Source organism: Carettochelys insculpta, chromosome 1, assembly GCF_033958435.1.
Source record: "Carettochelys insculpta isolate YL-2023 chromosome 1, ASM3395843v1, whole genome shotgun sequence".
Lineage (NCBI taxonomy): Eukaryota > Metazoa > Chordata > Testudines > Carettochelyidae > Carettochelys > Carettochelys insculpta.
In genome coordinates, this window is record NC_134137.1 from 337,344,222 (window position 1) to 337,363,113 (window position 18,892).

An 18,892-nucleotide genomic window follows, 5' to 3' on the forward strand; every position below is an offset into this window, starting at 1 on the left:
TTTGGCAACGCCATGGCAGCGAATCCTGTGATGGCTGCGTCCAGGTCCCCAACTCAAATGACCCTCTGGAGCAGCAAGGCACTGAGCACACAGACCACCTGTGGGGAGGGGACATGAGTGCCCATGAGAGTGTGCAGGGTGCCCCTGGCCACCCCCAGGTATCCCCCTCTTGGACACCCCCTTCCAAGGCACTCCCCGCCCAGCCCCTCCCTCCCCAGACCCCCACCTGGCCCTTCCCTCCCCAGCTCCTCTCCCTCCCCAGACCACACCCAGCCCCTCCCTCCCCGGCTCCATAGCTGGGCCCCCCTCCTGGTCCCCCCATCCCCCAGTGGGTGCATGCCCAGGCCTCCTTACCTCCATGACAACAGCCCCGACCATGGCCTTTCCCACTCCAAACTGGTGTCCCACGGAGCGGTAGCTGCCTGGATTGTCCAGCTTCCAGACAGCTATTGTGACCCTGTTCTTGATGGAGGGGGTGTGCTGTATCCGGGTGTCCTGGTGCCTCAGTGCGGGGGTGGGCCCCTGGCAGAGCTCCAGGAAGGTCTGCTGGTGCATGCGGAAGTTCTGCAGCCACATGTCATCGTCCCACTCCCCCATGACCAGCTGCTTCCACCAATTGGAGCTGGTGGGGTAGCTCCAGAGGTGGCAGAGCACCCAGAGGGGGAGGAACAGGGGACCCCAGTGGTCAGGGGTGTCCCCGTCTGCCCCCAGGAGGGCTCCCCCGCCAGGAGCTGCTGGGCGGCCTCCCATGCAGCACCTAGCAGGGCTCTTGCTCCCCGAGTGACAACCTGAAAGCCGTCCAGGTGCTGCTGCTGCTGCTGCTGAGGGTCCATGGCTGCTGTGACTCGGTCTGCGAGAGTGTGGCTAGTGCTCTGCAGACCTCGTGCTGTGTAGGCTGAGTGTTTCTGGGTGGGGCCCTTTAAAAGAGTGGCTTGCTGTTGCCCTGGAAGGGCTAGTCCAGCCTGTGACCCCGTCCACAGGCTTTCCTGGCTCCTTATTTTGAAAGGGGGTGCTTGTGTGTGTAGATGCTCTGATTTTCCATCTGGGGTGGCCCCTTTTGATGTTCCCCGTCGCTACTTCGATGTTGAACATCGACCGCAGCAGCCCCGGAGGATGTGTGGATGATATGCGTCCAAGTAGCCTATTTTGATGTCATTACTTCAAAATAGACTACTTCGACATAGCATCCTAGTGTAGACGTAGCCATAATGTGATAATCCAGTGGTACATGCTGATTGCTCTTTGGATAGGAAATCCCTAAGAGAACATTCTTGCTGGCAATAAAAGGAACTCATCTGTCAATCTACAAATCCATCTTTTTTTACTGTTCAATTATACTTGTATATTTCCAGGGTCACTTCTTGTCTTTAAAAACACCAACAATCCTAGGAGTGTCTATAATACAATACTCAGACTCATCTACATCTACTGTCTCTTCGTTCCATCACCATTAAATATGCTACAATTGTTTTAAATACTGGAAAATACAACAGTTGAATTCGCGGCCCGGAAATAAAAAAGTGACACCTATGCTGAATGTTCTATATAGACACTTTTCTATGACCACTGAGCAATTTTCAACTGTGCACAGCAGTGATGTATTCACTTACTCAACTATTCATTCCTTATGTTAAGCTATATTCAATATTTTAAGCCTCATATGATGTATTTCCCAATACCAACATAGCAAAGTGCTGTAGTAATGTGTTTAAGGCTTCTGTTAAAGTTCATATCATTGCCAGCATTCCATGTTTATAGCAGTGATTGAAGTTTGTTAGTTGCAAACTCAAAGACCAGATTTTTTATTTATCTCTGGAATGCAATTAAAGTACTAATCTATGTAGTCTCTTCCATCAGGGCTTTACCATTCAGTTAAATTTCAGTATATTTAGCATTGGCTTTAATTATTCACTCTGGCCTCTGCAAGCAGTTTCATGGCTAAGGCATATCAATCTATAGCATATATTAATTCTTAACAGTTCTTAGCTATTACATAGCACTTTAAATTTTCAAAGTACTGTATAAATATAGCTGAAACTTGACAATCCACAGTGTCTTCCATACTGACTCCTTTATCTTTTCATAGTCTCAGTCATCTGAATGGGGTAGTGTCAGCCCTTTCCAGATGGTCCTGAAATAAAGTTTAGAATAATATTTTACACATATGTAGTGCTTTACAGTATCAAAGCACTGTACACACTTCCTCATTACTTGCCCATAAGGTAGGTAGGTAAGTAAGTATCATGACCCTGTGTTATAGACAGGCTAATAGACATGAGGCCATATAGTTAGACAGGAGCAGAATATAGAATACAACACAGGAGTTGTGCGCTTCCATCCCTAAAATCAGTCCCTTAAATCACACTGTTCTACAAAATTGGCCCTTGCTTGGCTTCATGCACAGAATTCAGCTGATTTGGTCAGTAGGAACTTTGTCTTTAAGGCTGTGTCTACATGTGAATTCCTCTTTTGAAAGAGGAATGCGAACGAGTGAAATGGAAAATGAAGATGAGGCATAATCTCTTTTTAGAAGTGATTCTTACAAAAGAAAAAAAGCAGTGAGGACAAGGCTCTTTCGAAAGTAAGCCCCATCTTCAAAAGAGCCCTTCTTCCAGTTTTGTTTCAGGAAGAAGGGTTCTTTTGAAGATGGGGTTTATTTTGGAAACAGCCCTGCCTATACTACTTATTGTCTTTCAGAAGAATCACTTCCAAAAAGAGATTATGCAAATGAAGTATGAGATATGTAAATAAGTGCCTCATTAGCATTTTTTATTTCCCTCATTTGCATTCCTCTTTTGAAAGAGGAATGCAAGTGTAAACACAGCCTAAATCTTAGACTCTTAGGGCTGGAAGGGACCTCAGGAGGTCATCTAGTCCAGCCTCCTGTTTCAAGCAGGATCAACCCTCACTAAGTCATCCCAGCCAGGATCTTGTCAAGCGAGGACTTAAAAAGCTCTAGGACCATTCAAACCATGGAGAAACAGGAAATATTTGCAATTTTATAAATATCATATGCCCATCAATGTACCCTGGTGATATAACCCTTCCTGAATTCAGACAGGTGAAGGAAAAGGGATTGGTATCCAAACTTGGCAGCAAGCATAAAACAATGACAAAAAGAATGAACTTTCTCTCAAGCACAGTAGCTGAGTTTATAGCTGTGAGGAGGGATAAAATAAATAATAAATCATACTTTGTTCTGGGGAAGCTGATGTAGCACTGCACACTGTTACTGGATGAAAGCTTCCCATGGGAAACTTTTGGAGGTGCCAAGTCATCTGGTCTCCTAACTAATTTGGTTGGTAAGCAAAGGGATGTAATACGAGCTCCCAGAGTATGAGGCCTACCTAGTGGGTGGAGCAGAATCGAGCAGAATCTTGTGTTTCCAGTTCAGATAAAGACAATGTGGACTACCACCCCATACAGTGGACCCTGCCCTTCTCCTGCCACCCCAGACTCTCCAGCTGGCCCTGCTCCCCACTCTTTTCCAGCCACCTGGGCCCTGCACCTCTCCCCCAGCATCCCTGCTGCTGGAGGCTGCACCCCTGTGCACTGGGGCCCCTGCTGTTCTACTCCTCGCCCCAGGCCTGCGCACCATGGTCCTGGCCTGGGCTCTCCTAGCTGCCCCCAGCTCATACACCAGGACTTTCCTGACTGCATACAGGGCAGGGGAGCAATGTTCCCTCTACGATTTTCCACCCTTGGATTGATTGAATTTTCTTTTGAGTGAGTTAAATTTCTTATGTGCAAGACCAATATTAAGGTAGGGCCTGGGTGTTCACCACCAGTACGAATGAAAATCTAGGTATAAATATAGATTGTAAACAGCCCAGAGGAGTGGAAGAAAATATATTAAAATAAAGGATCATTAACAAGGAGCAATGCTGACCACATTTATTTACTATGAAATCAAATATAAAGAAAATGAACACTACTCTTGGAGTGCCTGTATTATCATCCTCTCCAACCAACCACTCAGGCTGGTGAACACACCCACGTGCATAGTACCCACATGTAGCTCAATTTTAAGACACTAAGCAATTCTGTGAGTCAGTTAGAAATACTCCAAAGAATTATGGGATGGAGCGCGGGGGGCTCTGGGCAGTTGATGGGGGATGTGGGGGTGCAGGAGACAGGGTTGGGGTGTATGAGGTGCTCAGGGTATGGGACTGGAGTGTGTATGGGATGAAGAAGTAAGGGCAGGGTGCTGGGGATATGGAGGTGCAGGAATCAGGGTTGGGGTCTCCGGGCAGGGGGTTGCAATGTGTGACAGTGCAGACATTAGGGTAGGGTGACGGGGATGTCCGGGGTTCAGGGGTAAGGGCTGGAGAGTGTGAGGGGCCCAGAGTAAGGCATCAGGGTTCCTGACGGGCTCAGGGCAAGGCGCTGAGGTGGGGTGGGGACAGGAGGCAAGATGTGGCGTTGGGAGTGGAGGTTAGGGGAAAGTGTGTGAGGAAAGTCGGGGGGGCTACCGTGGGGCTGGCCTATCTTTCCTGGCCACTGGGACCCAAACCACTGGGGCCAGGCCCAGATTGGAGCTGGGCTGCTGCCCCAGCTTAGAAGGCTGGGGCATGGCTGCTGGAACTCTGGAGCCCACGCCCAGCCCTGCTAGGCCTGACAATCCCCCCACCCCTGCTCAGCCTGAAAACCTTCACCTCCCCACTCAGCCAGGATACTCCACCCCCCCACGGCCCAAAGATACCCCTGCTCCCCCGCAGGGCCCAAGGGCCCTTCACCCACACTGGGCCTGAAATTCCCCCTCCCTGCTTGGCCTGGGGAGGGGGAGGATTACCTGTGGCAGGGGGGTGGCAGCAGCAGCTACCACAGGGGATTGCCTCCACTTGGCCTTGTCCGCCCTCATACTCACCATGGGGTGCTGTGGCACTGCTTCCTGGCCCGCTGACCTCCACTTCTTCTCACTGGGAGGCCTCCAGCTGCCTGCAGAGGCGCGAGACTCAGCTGGTCGGGAGGCAATGGCACAGCCCTGTATGATGAGTGGGAGTGGAGCAGAGGGGCAGGTCTGCTGCCACTGTTGCCTACCCCACCCCAGGTAATCCCTGGCCAGGCTGGTCAGGGAGGGGGCCAGGGGTCAGGGTGGGAGGGGGGCAGGCCTGCTTATCCAATCATGAAGTACACCTGGCGGGGACCTGCTGCTTCGCCCATGACATTTAACTCAGACTTTTCCCACAGGGCTGTGGAGGCACACGCGTGCTGCTGGAGAGGAGCGCGCTCAGGGGCTGGAGGAGGGTCTTAGCAGGGGCAGTTTCCCAGAACCATGACACAGACAATCAGGAATATATTCAGATGCAGATGAAGCCTGCGGGGCAGATACATTGCTTACCACTGGCAGTGTATGTTTCTATGCCATTTGCTTACCTCTTGTAGGGAAAACAAGATAGGAAAGGAACAGAAAATGGATAAGACCTTTGTGGTCAGTGTACTTGATTAATATTATTTGCAATGTCGCGTACCACAGAATCCCTCAAGTATTTCCCCATATTCAACCATATTTCCATTATCTGACTATTTTCTCATTGTTAGGCCCACATCTTCTGTTGCTTTGCACACCCCTTGATCCAGGAAGGCCATGCTGCATGGCATCTTCATGCTTCTCACATGCAGCAATTTACATATCCGGGGTTCCTGGCCACGGATACAGCTGCCATAGCGGGAACTGCTGGGGCACCGGCTGGAACTGCTGCGGGCACGGGGTCCCTGGCCATGGCTGGAGCTGCCGCAGCTGCAGGGTTCCCGGCTGAGGCTTGGAGAGCTGCCGCCGCTGTGTCCCCCCCACCCCTCCACTGCTGAGATGTGCGGCAGTCATCCCAGCTGTGCAGTTGGGGGTCGGCAGGACACAGCAGCAGTGGCGGCTCAGAGCCTGAGGAGGCCCCGTGCTCTGCTCTGAACGAGGGCAACTTGGAGCCTAAGAAGCTGCTGTGCTCAGGGCAGAGCATGCGGGCCTGGGAGCCAGAGGAGCAAACCCTCAGAATAAACCGTCCAATGTAACAGAATTCTGGTTGGAATGCACTCCCATCCCCCCATCAGTCCACTATATTGAGGGTTTGCCGTGTTATGTTGTGCTCTCTCAACGTATTTTTCTACAGTCTTCCTCGACTGCTGAACACGTGCTTCAGCCCATCTACACTACCACTGCTGATCACTGTCCTGTTTAAATGCTTTCCATATATCCAAGCAAATATCAGTGCCTGACCTTCTTTTATTAAAGACAATTAAATGCAAATTTTGGGTTGTTCGTAATAATGTGCTTTTTCCCTTGGTGCAGAAGGTTAACTTTTTAAACTGTTGGGTATTTTTGACATATTTTAGGCCTTGTGAGTGTCCTGCACCGAAATTCCACCAGGATTCACAGTCAATCCCACAGCATCTAGCTCTGCATTAATCAAAGCATTAACCTGACAATATGTTTTGTCAAACGTCCAACAGACTCCAACGCAGAATAGTTGGTATAAAACTGGGGGATTCTGCAGGTAAGGAACACACGCAGCGGGTGTGGAATGAGAGTTATCAAAGTTAGTTTATTTGATACAGGACAAATACCCAATATATGAGTTGCGCCAGTGACTCAATAGACTAAGAGAGTATCTGTTAGTCTATGAGGTGCCACAGGACTTCCTGCTGTTCTCAAAAATACAGACTAACACAGCTACCTCTCATAGATAGACTAAGGCTTGATCTCCACTATGTGTTGCCGTTGATCTACTTCAGCTACACTCTTTGCATAGCTGAAGTCAACATACTCACTGTGTCATGTTGCATGTGGCCAGGTCAGTTGGGGCTGCTTTCCTGTTTATGCCAGTTATTCTTCTCATTTTGGTGGAGTACCAGTGTCAATGTGAAAGTGCTTAGAGATCAATTTATCACATCTAAGCAGACATGATAAATCTGTGGCCGTTTGATCGACCACTGCAGTGTAGCTCCCTGGGGTAGTATAGATGTACCCTTACACTTGACAAGCAAATAAAAGAAAACTGTATATTATAGATTTGTATTTTTAACTCCACCCATAGTACTATGAACAATTGCCAAAATGGTTCCATAGCCCAAAGTAACTTGCTTATAACTATGCCAGCTCTCAAGCTTTTAACTCAGATTACAAAATTTAATAGTCACAGAATGGAAACACATGACCCTCACTCTTCGGGTTATGGAACCAAACCACTGTAGGGATTATCTCAATTCACATAAGGTTCTTAAAATACAAACTTAATATTGAAATTTTTACTTCATTAGGTATAAGTGAAAACAAAAACAATCCATGGTCTCCAGCTACCTTTTTAGGGCCTGCTTCCGAGTCTCAGAAGGGAATATTTACAGTAGAACTGCAGAGTCATGAACAATAGAATTACAAATTGACCAGTCAACCACACAGTTTATTTGGAACTGGAAGTATGCAATCAGGAAACAACACAAAGAAGTACATAAATAAGCATACAGTACAGTTCTGTGTTAAACATACACTACTAAAAAGGGAAAGTGGCATTTTGCACAGTAAAGTTTCAAAACTGTATTAAGCCATTGTTCAGTTGTAAACTTTTGAAAGAACAGTAATGTTGAGAGTTATGAACATTTCAGAGTTACATATAACTGCCGTTCTCAAAGTGTTTGTAACTCTGAGATTCTATTGTAACTGAACATGTTTTTTTCTCGGGTTGGATTTTTGGGAGGGAGGGATCACATGAGAATGGTTTTGCTGCACTGGAAGAAAACAAAAAAATTACAGCGTGATAATATTTATGATAGACCTGCCTTCAATCCATCCCAATTAAGAAGGGACTACTTCTGCTCCTATGCTATTTTTTTAACATGCATGTCAAATATTAAGCATGTTTTGAAAGAATTTCAGACTATTGCAAAGCCACAGTAAGTATCCCAAAAACAAGAAAATGTTACTCAAGTTATTTCTCTCCAGTCTCCCAGTAGATATCCATTTATATCTCTGACAGTTGAATTTTACATTTACTGTCTAAAACTACCATAAACTTTTCTGTTATGTTTTTAGATGCGTAATTTTAATAACTCAACAAGAAGATTAAAGAAATTCAGGACATTTTATAGGGAAGATATATCCTCCAAGTTCCTTTGGATGTAACTATTACCTTTATATCCCTCCATTAGGTGGTGATGTTCATGCTTTAGCAGATGATGGTGCATCAATACTATTTGAAGCAGCTGCGGGAGGTAATCCAGACTGCATTGCTCTTCTTTTGGAATATGGAGGAAGTGGTAATGTGCCTAATAAGGCAGGACAACTCCCCATACACAAAGCAGCATATGAAGGACATTATCTGTAGGTATTATTGTAGGCTTCACATTCTTCCTTATAACAGTGCAACTAGTACTACCTCACATTAAAGCAGATGGAATTTAAAAGTCCAAATGTAAAGATAATTCATATTTAACAATTATTTATATGAGTTTTAATTAAATCTTATATGTGGCTTCAGCATATACAATAGAAAATGCAAAACAAAAACCTAGCAGAACTAAAAGAAAGCAATTCAGACAATCTGCATTGATTTATAACTACATTTAAGTCAAAAGGGTTCCATATGAGCTCAGTCATCAGAGAAATTTATCTACTGGGATAGTTTGGGTATAAATGAAGGCAGAAACTGGCTTCTGATGTGAAATGTTCAGTTAGGTTAGGCTGTTCGATAGATGGAGGTTCTACTTTGATGAGGTTGGGGAAGGAGTTGATGCCTTCATAATTTTTAGCTGTATATTTGGGAGGGGATTGGTGAAAATTTTCTTTGTGATCTTTTCAGGTCACTGAAATATCTAATTCCAGTTACATCCAAGACTGCAATCCAGAAAAGTGGGTTAAGCCCCATTCACTCAGCAGCAGATGGCCAGAATGTGCAGTGCCTAGAACTCCTCATTGAAAATGATTTTGATGTCAATACTCTCCTGGCTGAGCACATTTCTGAAAACTATGATGATGAAAGGAAAACAGCACTCTATTTTGCTGTTTCTAACAATGACGTTCTCTGCACAGAAGTGTTACTCAAAACCGGTGCAGACCCAAATAAGGATCCTCTAAACTGTCTTCTTGTAGCGCTGAGAGCTGGTAACCACGAAATTGTACGGTTGCTTCTACAATATGGAGCAAATGTCAATTGCTACTTCATGCTCGTGAATGACACCCATTTCCCCAGTGCCATTCAGTATGCTTTGAATGATGAGGTAATGCTCAGGCTGTTGTTGAATCATGGCTACAAGGCAGAGAGGTGTTTTGACTGTATGCATGATGACATCTTTGGAAGCTCTTTTGTGTGGTCACTTCCAGAAGAGGATGTGTTACCAGGATGGACATCCTGTGTAATAAAAGATACTCCAGTAAGCACATTCCACATTTACTTCTCTTACATTTTTCTCTTCAGTGCAAACTTGCTTTAAGTTTATTTCATATTTTAATGAAGAAATTAAGACTTCTTGATAACAACACACTTACTGACCCTTCCCATTCTGCCTACCATTATAAAATAATCTTTCTTCAGTTTTTATTCTGGATTAGAGAAAATGACGCAGAGAGTAGTCTAACAGATATTTTGAAGCATAAGCTTTTGTGGGCAAAGACCCGCTTCATCAGACCATATCCAGACCAGAACCTGGTATTGGTTCTGGTCTGGCTATGGTCTGAAGAAGTGGGTCTGTCCCACGAAAGCTCACCTAATAAACTATTTTGCTAGTCTTTAAAGTGCTACTTGACTGCTTTTTGTTTTGATAGTATATAGACTAGCACGGCTCCCTCTCTGCTACTATGGAGAGTAGTAGTTTTAGTTTTGTATATGAGATAGCAGTTGTAAGAAGGAAGTATTGACTGGCATTTTAAAGGGCCAACAGCCATTATGGGCTCTGGGTCGAAATGGGAGGGGAGGTCTGGCTTCACGCCCAACAAGGGGTGGGGCCAAACGTAGAAGGGGCTGGGCCTAGGTCAGTCATTCCTCAGCGTCACTTAGATTGTTGCAATGCCCCTCTCCTTGTGCTGTGCAGCAGGGTGGAGCTGCACTGCTGCAGCAGTTTAAAGGGGCCTGGAGGTCCAGCTACTTGCACTGCTGAAGCAGCAGCAACACAGGCCAGATTCCAGGCCCTTTGAAATGCTAGCTCTGGGGCAGCTGTCCTCTTTGTCCTTTGTCAGTAGGCCTGGGAAAGAGATGGAGAACAGGGAAATGAGTTCGATTTCCAATTCAGCCAATTATTTGCCTCACACAGATAAGGTTATATGCATGTTTAAGTGTTTCCAGGGTAGAGATGTTCGGGCAAATTTATGAAAAATCCAGGTTTTTTTTGTCCACCTTGAGATGTCCAAGACCTCATTTTGAGAGCCCATGAGAATCTTTGATTGGAGTGACAGATGTGCATATTCAGCACTTCTGAAAATCAGGATCTGGGTACCCCAATAACTCAGGCACCCAACGGTAGTGAGGAAAAAAACTTGGTTAATGCCTATATTTTGTCTGTACTTCAGTTTTCACATAGACTAATATCATCTGTCAGTAGGGTGTGAGGCTTATTTTGTTAATGTTTGGATAGCGCTTTGAAAGCCTCAGATGAAAGGTTGTGTAGTTGTGTAAGTGCAAAGCATATAAAATGGAGTCTGTACAATTAAAGACAGTACTCATGATACAGCATTCTTGGAACATTTCTATCTTTTGTATATAATGTTGGCTTTAAAAGATAAAAGGAAAAAATACAGACAAAATTCCCATTGTCTTCAGATGAAGCAGATACCTTTTAGGATTCTGCTCTCAGCAGATGTTCCAGCATTACTACAATGCACAACATACTAAGTTGTTATTAGTAACACAAGATACTGTTTGAGGATTTTATACTGTGGATGCTTTTTAATCAGAAATTTACAAGGGTGCCAGATTATGTCATAGTCTGTTTAGAGATTCACCCTAAACTCATTCTTTCAGGGATATAGTTGAGCAAATTTGAATGCAAAATACAACCAAAAGAAGTGGGGTTATGATAGTTTCAGCATTCCCTGAAAATAGAGCACTTAGGCAGCTGTCCAGGAGAGATTCAGATGTCACCCAGTTGATTAGCATAGTGCCCACAGCTGGCAGCGTTTGTTTCTACTAGTGGTGCGCATCTGCACATGTCTCAGTGCACATGGCAAAATTTATTTCTCCCATGGATGGAAAAATTAGATGGAACACCTGGGTAATAGTAGATAAAGATTAGGGAGGCCTGAGATTTAATGTTCTCAGGGTTTTCCTCTGAGTGTGATTGTTTGAACAGTAATGCTTGGCATACAGGTAATGAAAGTTTACTTTTTAAAAAGAGTGATGTTTAACCCTACTGCTAAAACCAGAGGTGACTAAAACAAATGAAGAAGTTACCAAGATATTCTTATCTTTGACACTATGAAAAATGGCCTTCAGGTTTCTATCCAATCAAATAAAGAAGCGGAAGTTAGAGATAACCTTTTATGTCATCTTTTACATCCACATTTGATGGCAATACAGGACTGTTTCTTACAGGTTATTTCTATCAATAAATTATTTAAAATTGCATCACTTTGGCATTTCTCTAGGTGGGTTTTAAAAGAAATCTGTGTTTTTCCTTTCAGTTCTGTGACTTTATTACTGTCACTTGGTTGAAACATTTAGTTGGACAAGTGGTTCGCATTTTGATAGACTATATGGATTATGTTCCTTTGTGCTCAAAACTTAAGTTTGTCCTAGAAGCGCAGAAAGAATGGCCAGAGATTCGTCAGATATTAGGTAAATGTTTAACATTTGTTTAATAATTTGATCCGGTGTTAAAAGTTTGTGAAAAAGTACTGTAATTACCAGACTATATTTAATTCTAACATTGTTCTGTTTGAATCACCAAATCTAAGGACCAGATTCCAACTCCCACTCTCAGGTGGGGGCAAATCATCAGGTAGAATCAGTCACTGCAATTCCATTGACATCCCTGCAGTAAGAATTTATACTAGCTCAGGATCTGCCCGCCCCCCCATTAGTATCTAGTTCTGGGGAAAGCCCCATTTATTTTGTTTGGAGAGTTAGGTACCTCCAGGTGAGTAGTGGTGGCAGAATCTCACTCTATGCTGGCATGTGTATTTCTAATGCACCTATTGTTGTATAATCGTTGCGAGAAGCTGACCCAAGGGCATTTGCCCACACTTTCATTGTTCCACTCTCTCCTTCATCTAATAGCTCTTCAGAATACAACATAAGAGCTTGTTTCAGATCCTGGAAAATTTCAAGTGTAAAATGTTGGCACTTAGTAGGTCATAAATTCCTAAATATAATTTATACAATGTGCAGTATATGATGTGATTGCAAAGTATACCCATCATTTTTAGCATCTTAATTGAGCATCTCACAGTTTCCTTTGTACATCTGTATTTCGAAAGGCTTAGACACTAGATAGGACATTTTGACACAATATTAAGCCCAGTGCTGAGGAAGGTTCAGGAGCAGCAGCAGCAATTTGGCACATTATAAGTAGAGTTCCTGGCATGGACACTGGCTTGGGGCAAGGCCGGGGACGGGGAGCTGGATGCAGTGAGTGAGTGCTGGAGTTTCATGCAGGTTGCTCTGAGATTCAGTACATCACTCAAGATCTGTGAAGCACTCAGGGAAGAATCCTCATTTTAGGACACAAAAACCCTTCCCAGTTCTGGGTGGAAGGAACTTCTATCCTTCAGAAACTCAACCTTCCTGATAGGTCAGTCTGGCAAACGCACTACCAGTGGCATCCAGTGGCAGTTTTGTCATTGACTTCATTGGGTTTATCTATGTTGCAGCTGGTAGCACAGACAAATAGAATTGTGGTAGCTGTGTTCTATCAAGGATGAGTCTGCCTGCTTGAGCCGGGGATCACACCTGCCAGCTGCAGCATAAACCTACACAGACTCACAAGTATGAAGTCACAAAGTAAATTATATAAGCTATTTAGAGTACATGCTTGTGTGTAAGGGACGTGCTGGTTCTGCATATAAAAAAGTTCTCTGTTGTATTCATTTATTAGTAACTCATGTAAGGAATTAATTTGTGATATTTATTTGAGTACCACTTTAAGGCAGCTGCAATTCAATTCTGAAAAGTTCCCCTTTGATATATATATGAAAAAATCATCTAAAAATATCCTAAGAGTATGTGTATCTAGCCCAATACTATTATTCCTGAGGGAATTCTGAGTTTCCACCCTCAAACCCAGATACTCACACCCGTGTGCAGCGGGTAATAGAGACAAGGGAAGGTACTGCCTTCCCAAAAAGGCCTGGGTGGCCACACCCAATATGTTCGGGCTGGCTGGGAAGGCTGGGGCATGGCTTGTGGTATGGGCAGTATTACAGCCACCTGGAAAGGCTAGGGCTGCAGTACAGATGTCCAGCTGTTCCTAGGACTAGGGGTGGGACCATGGGGCTGCTCCCAGGGTCAGGGCCGGGGAAGGTAGGACTTCCCAGCTCTGGAAGCTGGGGGAGAGGTGTTCTGGTGGGGGGAGATGCTGGACTGGTGGGGCATGGAAGCGTCAGGGCAGGGCTTAGACTTCCCTCCCCAAGCCTAGCCTTCACCCACTGCCCCTGCTCATACCCACAACTCAGGCATCCAGAGGGAAAAACTGCCTGATGCTGGGTTCAGGGCTTGCACAGAGTTTCCTGTATGTTGGGGCCTCTTCCTTTCAGGGCATGCTGGGAACTACAGGGGCTGAGAGCCCTGCAGTACCTCCTCCCCCTTCTCCTCCAGCCTTCTCTTCTATTTGAGTATCTCTACACAGCAAAGTTATTTCTAAAGAGCAGCTGCTCTTTTGAAATAGTTCCCCTAGCATCTACACAACACAACCATTACTTTGAAATAGCAGATGCCTTACTCTGATAATGATAAACCTCATTGTATGAGGAATAGTACCTATTTCAAAATAAAGGCTGTGTAGACAGGGAATAGAGCCTAGTTTGAAATAAGCCATTGTGCGTCCAATGGCTTTGTTTTGAAAAAGGCTCCATTGTGGCTGTGGCCACACTAGTCCCTCCTTTCGGTGGGGCTATGGTAATGTGCCACTTTGGGGTATGCTAATGAGGTGCCTTCATGAATATGAAGCATCTCATTAGCATAATGGCAGCCATGCGTGTTTCGAAACTGCCAGTATCGAAATTCATGGTGCCCATGTAGCTGGGGGTCTTTTGAAATGACCCCCTGATTTCAAAAGCCCCTTATTCCAATCTGGCTTTGGGAATAAGGGTCTTTTGAAATCATTGGGACATTTTGAAGTCCCCCCAGCTACACGGGTGGTTGTATTTTGAAACCAGCAGTTTTGAAGCAGTCACGGATGCCATTATGCTAATGAGGTGCTGCATATTCATGGAAGCACATCATTAGCATATCTCAAAGTGCCACATCACATAGCCCCTCTGAAATTCCCGTATAGCTTATTCGGAAAGTGAGTCTGTGCTCACGAAAGCTCATGCTCAAAACTTTTCTGTTAGTCTATAAGGTGCCACAGGACCCTTTGTTGCTGTTACAGATCCAGACTAACACGACTACCCCTCCAATACTTGACTGCTGTGTAGACATAGCCTCTCTCAATTAGACTGTGACAGGTCCAGCAGCCCCTAGTGGCAGCAAACATCTTTGCAGCCCACTTCTGGGGCTGGGGGAGGGCATAAGGGAAATGCTGTGCACACCTCATTAATTTCTGCAAAGTTCTGCATTTCACGGTGGCACACAATTCACCTGGAAGCAAAATATGTATTTATGTGTTATATTGCAGGTCTGTTATGTATCTACATTTATTTTAAAACTATATCTATCACCAAAGGCTCTTATGTAAATTAGGTGGTCATGGGATAGGAGGAAAGATCCTTTCATGGATTGGGAACTGGTTAAAAGACAGGAAACAAAGGGTAGGAGTAAATGGTAAATTTTCACAATTGAAGGGGGTAACTAGTGGCGTTCCTCAAGGGTCAGTCTTGGGACCAATCTTGTTCAACTTATTCGTCAGTGATCTAGAGAAAGGGGTAAACAGTGAGGTGGCAAAGTTTGCAGATGACACCAAACTGTTCAGGATAGTCAAAACCAAAGCAGACTGTGAAGAACTTCAAAAAGATCTCAGCAAACTGAGTGTTTGGGCAGCAAAATGGCAAATGAAATTTAAAGTGGGTAAGTGTAAGGCAATGCACATTGGGAAAAATAACCCTAATTCTACATATAATATGATGAGGGCAAATTTAGCTACAACAGATCAGGAAAGGGATCTTGGAATTATAGTGGATAGTTCTCTGAAAACATCCATGCAGTGTGCAGCGGCAGTCAGTAAAGCAAATAGGATGTTGGGAATAATTAAAAAGGGGATAGAAAATAAGACAAAGAATATCTTACTTCCCCTATATAAAACTATGGTAAGCTCACATCTTGAGTACTGCATGCAGATGTGGTCTCCTCACCTCAAAAAAGATATATTGGCATTAGAAAAGGTTCAGAAAAGGGCAACTAAAATGATTAAGGGTTTGGAAGGGGTCCCATATGAGGAGAGGCTAGAGAGACTGGGGCCTTTCAGTCTAGAAAAGAGGAGACTGAAGGGTGATATGACAGAGGTATATAAAATCATGAATGGTGTGGAGAAAGTGAATACAGAAAAGTGATTTACTTGTTCCCATAATATAGGAACTAGAGGACACCAAATGAAATTAACGGGTAGCAGGTTCAAAACTAATAAAAGAAAGTTTTTCTTCACACAGCGCACAGTCAACCTGTGGAACTCCTTCCCAGAGGACGCTGTGAAGGCCAGGACTCTAACAGAGTTAAAAAAAGAGCTGGATAAATATTTGGAGGTCAGATCCATAGATGGCTATTAGCAAAGGGTAAGGTATGGTGCCTAGCCTTTTGTCAAAGGTGGGAGATGGATGGCAAGAGACAAATCGCTTGATCATTGTCTTCGGTTCACCTCCTCTGGGGCACCAGTCATTGGCTACTGTCGGCAGACAGGATACTGGGCTTGATGGACCTTTGGTATGACCCAGTATGGCCGTTCTTATGTTCTTATTTATATGTGCATACAAACAAATTGGAAATAAAAAGTAAAATCTAGTAAATTAAAAAGGTATTAGCCCATAGGAAATAGATTACAGCAATTCAAAAAGAACTGTCCCAGATCAATATAAAAAAACCTATCAGCTATTTAACAGACACTTATAAATCTTCATCAAAGTTCTCTTTCGATAAAGGAAGTAAATACAAAATTCTGTCTGAATCATGTGGATATTGAAATATCAGCTGATGTCAAAATTAAAAATAATGATGTCTTATTTTTGTTCTATTACACATTGTTAAGCTAAAGAATGACTTTCTTGTATTTGGTATCAGCAATTTCAAAGTTATTTGATTTTGGTAACTGGTAAAACTTCAAGTATCTTGAAGTGTTCTGTTCTTAAAAAAACTGATTACAATGAACTCTCTTTGGTGGCATGATATATGTGTTATGATATTTGTGAACTGGCAGTAACTCGAAACACATAGGGTCTCAGACTGCACCAGCGTGTGTTACTGAGCCAGTGGGAATTGAAGATGCTTTAACACCTTTCAGGATTGAGTACACAGATCACAAAATTAATCACCATTTATTGTGCTAATTCAATATTGATCTAAGTAACCAAATTAAGGCTGTTGCTAAACTGCCCCTCCCTTTTGCAAGGGGCATGTAAATACAGCTGTTCAAAAATGCTAGTGAGGTGCAGAGTGAACTCTCTCATTAGCATACTCCCATGGGATCTCACTTTCGAAAGGGGCTGCTTTTGAAATGTAAACAAACGTGTAGCTGGGGTTCCCTCAAAAGGAAACCCTGAGCTAAAGGTTGCTTTCAAAATCTGGGTTTCCTTTCCAGGGAACCCTGGCTACACGGCTGTTGACGTTTCAAAAGCAGCCCCTTTCGAAAGTGAGATCTTGAGGGGATAGGCTAATGAGGCACAAGATATTTAAATCCATGCCTCATTAGCATTTTCGAATGGCTGTATTTACATGCCCCTTCCAAAAGGGAGGGGCAAAGTAGCCACAGCCCATGTGTTTGAATATGCTATTCAGGTACCTTACGTTTGAAAAAAATTGAGACCATCATGTTACTATACTTTTAAAGGAAAAGTGCTGATTATAAGATTATAGCCGGACATAAAATCTCAATTTAGAATTTAGCTAAAACGAACAAGCTTGTCAGTTAAAAAGAGGACACAAACTTAACAAGGATCCCATATGAAAGCATATAAGCACAATAAAACTGTCCACTGGATGTCACTATTGCTCCAGTTAAATTTTATGAGTGGTACATTTGGGAATAAATTCAAACTGTATTTCATTTAAAAATATATGGACTAGGAGAGCTCTCAGATGGTAGATTTCTGAAGTGAGTTTTGCTAGAACACATGTTTTGAGATTCTAAATCTGAGACACATAATTGCCAAATTAATGGCCTGTTTCCCTCCCTCCCCCATGTGTTTCTCTATTTTTCAGAGAATCCTCGCCCATTAAAACATTTGTGCCGCCTGAAAATACGTAAACTGATGGGACTAAAGAGGCTACAGAAACAAAGATCAATGGCAAGGCTTCCTCTTCCACCAGTTCTCAAAGGCTATACCTTATATAAAGAATATGATCTTTATGGAAAGGGGCTAAATTTAGACTAGATTTAAAATAGTTATTTAAACCTTGTAAATGAAGTCTTTAGAAATTTTGGATAGACTGAGAATTATTTATTATTATGTGTATTCAAAACAGTTGCTATTTGCAGTAATAGGCCTTTTCTGGGAAAGCCTTTTTTAAAACAACACATAAAACTGTTTTTACTTGACATTATGTTTTGCCCACGTGCTATTCTAAGAGCATGGAGATGATGGTCATCGTGTAACCCAGCACTCCCAGGGTTGGATTTTAGGTGAGTTATGTGTACACATCAACCAGGAAAAAAAATCATTTAATATCTATTGCAAACTGAGTTGTCTCAAGTGGGTTCTCTGTTGAAGATGATAAAAGAAATGCTGTTTAAAGACTAACTGATTTTTTAAAAGTGTATATATGGACATTAGTGGAGTGATGAAAATAAAAATGTTCCCTGATTCATTTGTATAAGAACTTTTGATTGGGCCACCTTTGATGTATTTGGCTTGCAGTGTAATACATTGTAAATCATGGTCAAAATGTTAAAAGATCCAATTTAGATCTAAAGAAGTCAAATACAACAATCATCCTTTTTATTTGTATAGGTTACACCTCTCAAAGCTGGAAATCTCTCATCTGACAATATCCATCGCCAGGCAGGACCACAGATGTTACTGGGTCAGAGAGCCCCGGCTGAGAGGCTGCTATAAGTGAACGGGAGCCCTCTGGCAAAGGGCTGGCAGCACTGTTCAGGGGAGGCCAGGGGTTTGTGGTCCTGGTGCCAGCTCGCTGGCCGGGGCTGGAGCCAGCTCCCTTTGTAGGCTCTCCTGTGGAGCTTCTCAAGCTGTGGCCATACACGGTTGGGGCTGGCAGCATCAGCCCAGCAGAATCCAAAGAACCACCCCTCATCCAGCAAATTCCCTGATTAGGGAAGGCTCAGGTCCCAAAGGTACCGGACAAGGGAGAAGCAACCTGTACAGTAAAGCTTGAGGGAAATGATATTATGGCTTAGCCTTCAATGGGATTGGTGTTCCTTGGCAATAATTGTGCATGTTGATGAAGTTCACAGTTAAGTCTGTCAGTCTACCAAAATATTGCAAGCCCAGAGTTGTGCCTCTTGCTCTAAAGCCCCTGGTAGAAACTGTTTTGAACCATTTAATCAACAGTGGAATTTTCTCACCAGTTTCAAACAGGTAGTGGGCTATACCCATTATACCAGTCTGAAATGGTGGAAATTTCGAAGTGACACCGAATCCAATATTATTTGT

The 18,892-nt window shown here is 43.6% G+C and overlaps 1 protein-coding gene across 6 annotated transcripts in view; it reads left to right on the forward strand.

Moving 5' to 3' along the window:
* Positions 1-18,082, forward strand: part of ASB15 (ankyrin repeat and SOCS box containing 15) — a 42,350-nt gene extending 24,268 nt beyond the window's left edge. For 2 of the 6 annotated variants that reach the window (XM_075015221.1, XM_075015231.1), the window contains exons 2-6: positions 6,328-6,488; positions 8,137-8,308; positions 8,787-9,357; positions 11,600-11,753; positions 17,481-18,082. In XM_075015221.1, coding sequence (XP_074871322.1) covers positions 6,422-6,488; positions 8,137-8,308; positions 8,787-9,357; positions 11,600-11,753; positions 17,481-17,653 — 1,137 coding nt within the window. In that variant the 5' untranslated portion in view covers positions 6,328-6,421 and the 3' untranslated portion in view covers positions 17,654-18,082. Of the gene's footprint in view, positions 1-6,327; positions 6,489-8,136; positions 8,309-8,786; positions 9,358-11,599; positions 11,754-15,718; positions 15,842-17,480 lie in introns of all 6 variants that reach the window. The other 4 variants (XM_075015182.1, XM_075015212.1, XM_075015191.1 and 1 more) reach the window with 3 other exon arrangements.
* The last annotated feature ends 810 nt before the right edge of the window (positions 18,083-18,892 follow it).